The 8,331-nt window shown below is 45.6% G+C and overlaps 1 protein-coding gene across 1 annotated transcript; it reads left to right on the top strand.

Annotated features, from left to right (window-relative positions):
• Nucleotides 1–45: 45 nt before the first annotated feature.
• Nucleotides 46–7,911, top strand: LOC134074828 (Y+L amino acid transporter 2). Its single transcript, XM_062530513.1, has 10 exons — nucleotides 46–279; nucleotides 706–1,237; nucleotides 3,068–3,193; nucleotides 3,807–3,951; nucleotides 4,241–4,364; nucleotides 4,578–4,681; nucleotides 4,852–4,948; nucleotides 5,257–5,406; nucleotides 5,826–6,009; nucleotides 6,845–7,911. The coding sequence occupies exons 2-10, from the start codon at nucleotides 724–726 to the stop codon at nucleotides 6,937–6,939; spliced, it is 1,539 nt and encodes a 512-aa protein (XP_062386497.1). The 5' UTR covers nucleotides 46–279; nucleotides 706–723; the 3' UTR covers nucleotides 6,940–7,911.
• The last annotated feature ends 420 nt before the right edge of the window (nucleotides 7,912–8,331 follow it).

Genomic DNA, 8,331 nt, shown 5'->3' with positions numbered 1-8,331 from the left:
AGCCACCCTTGAGTGGCACCCTCTAGAAATAGACAAGGGGGCAACACGAGAGGCCGACGGCAAAGCACAAACAGCCCAGAGAGAAGCAGGAGCCAGGATTGCGAAACCCAGCCAGTCTGGGGTTAACCTCTGTCTCTCTCAGCATAGGAGCAGTCTGAACGGATATTGCTGATACATCCCTCCACGTTTGGACTGCTTGGATGTTACTCTCATACAGGGATATTGCATCACTCACTTTCTCAACTCTTCTGTGACAAACTGTGCAACACTGTGACAAAGGTATGTCATTTTACCACAAATTTGGACAACGGCCTGCTTTTGTACTTTGTTTGCCCTTCTGTTTATGCCTCAAGTGTACTTGAAAAGTGTTTATCTGTAAATGGTTATAATAATTGGTTATAATTAAATGCTGATCATTTAGAAGCAGGGTGTTCACTCTAAAAAATAATGTGAACACCTTGGCCGGACATTCAATTTAATTCAATATTTGTAGTTTTTGCCCGTCTTAGTCACTCTCGAACAAGGTCAGTGTGGCCACGAGACAGTAGTGTGCCACGGAGAGGGCATGCCAGTGTGTCCACGAGACAATAGTGTGCCACGGGAGAGGGCATGCCAAAGAGGATGGCATGCGATGCCAAAATAGCCCCTTTGAGAAGGCAGTCACACACACAAGCACTCACACTCAGCTGCTTCACCACTCCTCAGATCCAGCAGACCTCCAACATGAAGCAGAAGCTGCTGGCTATGACCCATACGTTGTGCCCACCCTCCCGGGCCGACTCTGAACCGGACCTGAAGGCCCAGGCTGGTACGGGCGAGGGTGAGAAGATGCGAATGAAGCGGGAGATCTCGTTGGGCAACGGGATCTGCCTGATCGTGGGGAACATGATTGGCTCGGGGATCTTTGTGTCGCCCAAGGGCGTCCTGATGCACAGCGCCTCCTTTGGGCTGTCGCTGGTCATCTGGGCGCTGGGCGGCATCTTTTCGGTATTCGGCGCGCTGTGTTACGCCGAGCTGGGCACCACCATCACCAAGTCCGGCGCTAGCTACGCCTACATTCTGGAGGCCTTTGGCGGCTTCCTGGCCTTCATTCGCCTCTGGACCTCCATCCTGCTGGTGGAGCCGGCCAGCCAAGCCATCATCTCACTGACCTTCGCCAACTACCTGGTGGAGGCGCTATACCCCACCTGCCACCCACCGTACGACTCGGTCCGGCTCATCGCTGCAGCGTGTCTGTGTGAGTACCTCAGAGTGCCAGCTGACTGGGAATAGATTACATACAAACCACCATTATCTTTTAAAATAATGTGTCATACATAACCATTGCTTTGCACTTCTTAAAGCGATAGAGACAATGTACATCAAATACAATACTGTACTGTATTGTATTTGACTGTACTGTACTGTACTGTACTGTACTGTACAATACTGGATTGGCCAATGCACTGGAAATGGCAAGTGTTTTAAGATTAGACTGGTTTAAAATCAGACAGGCTGCGGTTCTCTTCATCTCTCCTGAGGCTGTAGGCCCTGATTTAAAAAGTGGGTGAAGTCCAAAGTCCGTCATCAAGTAAAGTTCTCACGCTTGAACTATAGCTATTGTGTTGCATGTGGGAACATTGAATGTTTGTGATTGAGGTGTTACCCATGATGTCAAATTAGCAAACAGATTTTGCCTAGTTATTTAACTAAACTTAGTGCAACTGCACTTTGTCCATCATTCAAGTTAGAGACCCCACCCTTGCGTTACCAGTGTCATAGCCTGCTGTGATTCATCTGGGACGTCAGCAGTGCAGCTTAAGAGAAGTTTTCTGCAAGCTCATTCCCTTACAGCTGATTCAGCATCACTCTCGGTGCCACTGCCCCATTTCGTCTGTGAGAGGAAGTATGTGGGTGAAGTTACTGAGAAGTGTAAATATATATTAGGTCACTCCTGCGCTCCAATCTGTATTTGACTCCTGTTTCATTTAGTTGTGTAGTTGTTCCCTTTGTGAAATAAGAACGAATGATAGCTGAGATGATATTGAAAAGATACTCTTGCTTCTACGATACATTCAATCTTTCCTCTCTCTCCCTCTGTCTCTCGGTCTGCCTTTCTCCCTCTCATCACTTTCTCCAAGTCTGCTTGAGCTCTCTGTATCTCTCTTGAACATGTACACATGCACGTAGCCAGAGAGTGAGAAGGGAGGGCTCGTGTTAAGAAACGTGACTACTTCCTTAATTGATCTATGAGCTCTACTAACCCACCATAAAGAGGGTGCACCACCTGAAGGCACATTCTGCTGTTTATCCAGATAGCTGCCATGGGCAACCCTCCTTTTCTAGCCTGTTTGTACAGTCAATCAGAATAAGCTGTTGTGCCAGTGGTAGGCCTACAGTGTGTGGGTGCCAAATACCAGTCTATAATAGTCACAATTGCCTGCTGGAGTAACAATAGACGGCTGCCACTTTAAGAGAAAAAAAAATAAAGATACATTAAGCTTTTACAGTAATTTCCCGCATATAAGCCGCATTGTGTATAAGCCGCAGGACAGTGTTTTATGCAAGTCAAAAGAAACAAAACCATTTTAACACCATATTAACTGGCCCCCTGTAGTATCCTCATAGCGGGAGAAATTTTGCAAAATCAATGTATAAGCCGCGGCTAATAGTCGGGAAATTACGGTAATGTGACGTAACTGACTGCATCACCACATACGTCACCTCTTTATATTACATGAACAACTTGTGAAAGTGTAAAGTTTGTGCAGACACACCACCAGGAGCACTCTCAGCAGGTTGCCAATGCTGCTTTCTGTCATAATCTGTCCCTAGTAAGAAGTGGCAGTGTATCAGTCCTCGCCCCTCATTCCTGCATGTCAGATATTTACCTATTCAAAAGGTGAGACATAAAAGACTATTCATTACTTGACATTAATTTCTTTTCAGTAGCATGCTAAATGTTCTGTGCTAGCGGCTAGGACTTAAAAATGGTGCACTAACAACCCAGTGTGATTTAGGTTAATGGTTTAGGAACAAACACACTTTCTTCATGACCGTTGACTTACGTCGGCATGCTTTCCCTCAGGTATACTGATCTTCATCAACTGTGCGTATGTGAAGTGGGGAACGCTGGTCCAGGATCTCTTCACCTACGCCAAGTTAGCCTCGCTCATTCTCATCATCACTATTGGCATCATTAAGATTGTCTCAGGTGAGGCTCCAGGTTGACTGTGGGGGTGTCCTGAGATCTCCATGGTAATGTGCAAATGTGTGGTTATAGTACACTCATTGGGTGCCTCTCAACATCCCTCCTCGATCCTCGATGCTCGGTCCTCCAGGCTCGTTCCCACTGATCTATAACTAACACTGGATAGACTATCCTATTGTTGACGCCCCATCATTCTTTATCTAGATCAGTGAGGACAAGGCCCGAAGAAGGAAGGGAGGATGTATAAAAGACAAAGGAGAGGCACCCATTGACTCTGACATTCAAACAGGAAGTAACTTTCCCAGAGGAAGTTTGATATTAGGACAATGGGATTTTACTTCTGCTTATTATAGGATTTTTAAGTGTGTAATGCTTTCGGCAATCCTTATGATGACCACCACAGGGGCTTTCCCCTCAGTGTCCCTCTGCCCAGGCTTGCAACACATTCATGTCACTTTCGGTTGATCTTTGAATTGAATTGATCCTTTGAATATATCTCAGTTTCTGAACCCTGTTAATGATTTAATCACGGAGAGATTCCACTTTCCTCTGCATTTCCTCTTTCCTCTATCGCCATGACAATTCTGCACGTAACACAGTACTGGTTTCTAAACAGGAGAAACTCGGAACTTCGACGACCCTTTTGAAGGTTCCTCTACGGACCCTGGCAGCATCTCTCTTGCCCTTTACTCTGCGCTGTTCTCCTACTCCGGATGGGACACCCTGAATTTTGTCACTGAGGAGATCAAGAACCCTGAGAGGTATAGTCCACTCAAACCATACATGCCCCACCCTAACAGCAGTCACATGCATCAGCAACAGCGTTCCTAGTTACAGTAGGTGTTGTCCTGATTAGAAGCACTGGTGGGTTTCTTTTTAATGTTAAGCACAATTTTAAAAGTTATGCTGGCTTGGTGGTCGATGGCCGAAGTCAATCCGAATGATGTCAAAATACTGTAGAAACACATTGGTTGATGACATTTGAAGCATGACACAGCAAAGATGCTCATCGAGTTGGTCCCGTATAGTTGATGCATGTTGTGCTCACAGGAATCTGCCCCTGGCCATAGCCGTCTCCATGCCCATCGTGACAATAATCTACCTGCTGACCAACGTGGCCTACTATGTGGTGCTGGACATCCCATCTCTGCTGGCTAGTGATGCGGTTGCCGTGGTGAGTCTCCAGACACGCGTGTATACTGTATCTCTTACACAGTAACCAAGAGCACATTCTGATTTAAATGTCATAGCAAATGATGAGTGATGACATAGACTTGCAATATATCTGGCATGTATCACCATCATACTGGGGACAAAATGGTTGAAAATAGGTCAACAAGCCCTTCATCCTTATGAGCTGAATGCAAATGGATGTTCCTGTTTACAGACTTTTGGGAATAAAGTCCTGGGCCCTTTCAACTGGATCATTCCCATCTCTGTAGCAATGTCCTGCTATGGCGGCCTCAATGCCTCTATCATAGCAGCCTCCAGGTAACATGCTTCCCACCACTGACTCATTCTCTGTTCCGATCATTAGTCATTAGATGTTGCACGTTTCCAGGCACATGATTTTTAACCACATGACTGTTCAGGCTTCCTGTTCTGATGAGCGTGTTTCCTGGCTGACTGTTTCCTCATACTGCACATGTCCCATCTGACAGGTTGTTTTTCGTGGGGGCGAGAGAGGGACACCTTCCAAACAGTCTGAGCCTAATCCATGCCAACCGTTACACACCTGTCCCTGCTCTGCTGTTCAATGTAAGATGGCTAATCAGACAGCCCTGGTAGTATTCTACCGTACATCTTTCACGTGTGGATAGCCATTTGGAAAGTTATTCACATGCTATATGAGTATTTATTGCATGATCACATTTGGTTAGACACATTTGAAGCTGATACACAAGACACATTCGCGATTCTTTTGTGAACGACAACTACTGCATCATGGCAAAAACAACAAGAAGTCCATTAGCTTCCTGTGTGGGGAACTTGAAATCTGGACACTGTTGGCCCACGGCTACACTGGTTCTGTGGCAATAACATCTGTGTGTTGTGTGGTGTTGCAGGGGGTGATGGGACTGATCTTCCTGTGCGTGGAGGACGTGTTCCAGCTGATCAACTACTTCAGCTTCAGCTACTGGCTCTATGTGGGCCTGTCCGTGGTGGGGCTCATATACCTGCGCATCACACAGCCCGACAGACACCGGCCAGTGAAGGTGAGAGACATGTGAGAGGACTGTGTCGTTAGGAGCTGATGGAGTTCTCACTCCCACTACTCCCACTGTGACAGTGATTTTCTCCTCCCACATTTAGATAGCTGGTGATGCATGTGTTTGTGTTCATGTTGAGATTTGAAACAAATATTTTGAAGCCCTTATTGATTCAGACAGAGGAAATTAAATTTTAAGCACACAGGTTTCATCAGCTGACACTGAAGTAACGTGCATGACACGTCCCTCAACACCACCTAGTGTTTAGAATGTCAGTGAAACAATACACAGAAGCTGCTGGGAAAGTTGACCCCGTGGTCAGTGCTGATAGGAAATGGATGACCTGCCTGCTACGGAACGAGACCTGTGTCCTCACCAGCCCCTGTGCTCTGTCTGTCTGTCTGTCTGTCTGTCTGCCCTCACAGCTCACTCTGCTGTTCCCCTTCATCTACTGTGTGTGCAGTCTTTTCCTGGTCATCGTCCCTCTCTACGGGGACACCATCAACTCCCTCATAGGTATAGGCATTGCCTTGTCTGGCGTGCCTGTTTACTACCTGTGCATTTACCTGCCTGAGGAGAGGAGACCAAAATTCCTTGGCCGCTTGAATGGTAAGGAGCTGATATTACTCTTGATTGGATCATTTCAATGCAGGAGTAGCTCAGTGTAGGGTTATTGGTAGTGTTAGGTTTTGTTTGATGAAGATAGGGTATACAGGCACTAAAGCAGACACATGGGCATAAACATTTAGAATATGAGAGCAGAGGGGGAGAAGGAGGGACATATGGAGACAGAAGGAGAAGAAAGTGGGGGTTTTGATCATGTTTGTCATTTCAGAAGGTCAGTTAGAATGCGTGATAGATAGTCTAGCTGGGGCCACAATATTAGTATTGTTCCCATGGAGATCCATAGGGAGGCACCATGGTGATGTGTTGGAATCCAGCACTAAAGCTGAATAATTGAAGTCAGAGTGGGGTCATGCCTGACGTATACTGCAAGGGTCTCATCAGAAGGCTCCCTCCATTCATTCCGAAGCTCACGTCGGTCATTTGACTTAGATGACAGCTTCAAGTCAGGGTGGCCTTCAGTGGTTGATTATGTTAGGAGAAAAGTGCTACGTGATAGATTGGACCACATGCAGTGCCCTTACCTCACACCGTATTATAACACTCTGTTCCAGGAAGTCAGGAACGATCTCTGATGTACTGTATCACGTTTAACCACTGGCTTATTTACTTTCATTCTGACTTCATCTGCTTTCATTCTGACCCATGGTCTAACCACGCAGCCTTGTCCTTCTTCTCACCCCCCTCTCTCTCTTTCACCTGTCCTCTCTTTCTCTTCATTTTTCACTTCCACCCATCCCCTCTCTCCCTCCATCTGTCTTTTTCTCCTGCACTCTGGTGCTTGTGGTCTTTTTGTTCTTCTGGTTTTCCGTGCGGCCAGCTGCCGTCACCAAATACTCTCAGATCCTGTGCTACTGCTGTCTTGCGGACTTGGACGTGGAGCCCGAGAATGAGCCAAGCGGGAAGAGTCAGTGAGGCCCGCTGGAGGACCCCACCGCCCACCCCCTCACCCCCCCCTGTCTACGGAGAGCCCATGCCTGGAGCATGGCCTGCTTGCCCTGTCCTGCCCCGAATGGACAGTGCCGGTCAGCCAGGCCAGAGAACACTGTGGATGTGTACAGAAGTGTTACTGACGGTGCCTGACATACAGATGATAACAGTGTTACAGGCAGTGACCGACACACGGATGATAATGTGTTGATCATATCGCTAGTGGCTTCATTGGACCTCATATTGATGTGATGAAAATGGATGCACTAAGAACTAGTTCCAACGAGTAAATGAATTATTTACATAAATCCCCACCTGCAACTTAAAAGTTATAATTTGTTATTGTTTTAAGTAACTTTATGTCAAAACTTTTCAGGAGAACATGCTAATGAGACCCTGAATGGTTAAGAATGGTTGTTATAATTTGGTGTATGTAGTTTTATTTTATTATAAATGGTAGCTGAAGATTTATTTGAAGTATAAATAGATAGGTTTAGTGTCAGTGATTCAGATTTGACTTAATTCAAATAACATACCAAAGTGAAAGACAGGACTGACTAAACCAAAAGAATGTTTCTCACAAGAAATGAGTTGCATACATTGTACTACCTCCTCAGGGTATATGACAGCATCTAAAAGTATGCACAAATGCCACTTACACATACACTTCCTCTGTACATGAAGAAAGGATTTTTGGGGACATTTCCCAGAGCAAACTTCTAGGAGTGAACTTGTCTCCCATTCAGACCCAGTTTCACAACCCCACCCTGTTGGTTTCCCTAACAGGGAATGCACCTAGGTGTACCTGGTTTGAATGGTTTCACTTTTGTACAAGGTGTTTTTTACTGTTGTACTTGATCTAATCGCTTAATGAATGTTTTTTATCTTTATGGATGGATCATTTGTGCTAATTCATGTGATAAATAAAAAATGTACATATTGTACGGCATTCTTCTCCCCAAATGAGGATTTGAATGATGTTATTGTTAAATAATTATTTCAAATATCTAGAAAAATCATAAAGAATAATATGACATTGTATAAATATTTCATAATGCTATTTCAATACATATGTTAACCAAATCATATACCCCACCACCAGCTTGGCTGAATGAAGGTTGAAGTTCATGGTTCATACAGGGTAAATGCATTCGGCGAAGGCCTTGGATACTTTGCCAGATGCTCCACACTCAAAATAGCAGTCTGGACTGTCTCTGGTATCGGAAGTCTGGGAGGCAATTGTCTCTGTCGGGTCTGAACATGCACCAGCCATGTGCTTCAACACATGCACTCCACCATGTGTGGAAATGTACCAGGCCCTCCCTCACCCTGTCGCTCCAGATTGAGCTCTCAAAATGGATACATCCTTTTTTTCCA

This window comes from Sardina pilchardus, chromosome 2 (assembly GCF_963854185.1).
Source record: "Sardina pilchardus chromosome 2, fSarPil1.1, whole genome shotgun sequence".
Lineage (NCBI taxonomy): Eukaryota > Metazoa > Chordata > Actinopteri > Clupeiformes > Clupeidae > Sardina > Sardina pilchardus.
The sequence above is the reverse complement of the archived record's forward strand: the minus strand, read 5'-3'. Positions and strand labels throughout refer to the sequence as shown.

Bases quoted from the DNA above. Each gene is read 5' to 3' on its own strand.
- LOC134074828 (XM_062530513.1), top strand. From the start codon at position 724: ATGAAGCAGAAGCTGCTGGCTATGACCCATACGTTGTGCCCACCCTCC. The intron at 1,238-3,067 runs GTGAGTACCTCA...GCTTTCCCTCAG, and splicing joins CATCGCTGCAGCGTGTCTGT to GTATACTGATCTTCATCAAC. The intron at 3,952-4,240 runs GTATAGTCCACT...TTGTGCTCACAG, and splicing joins GAGATCAAGAACCCTGAGAG to GAATCTGCCCCTGGCCATAG.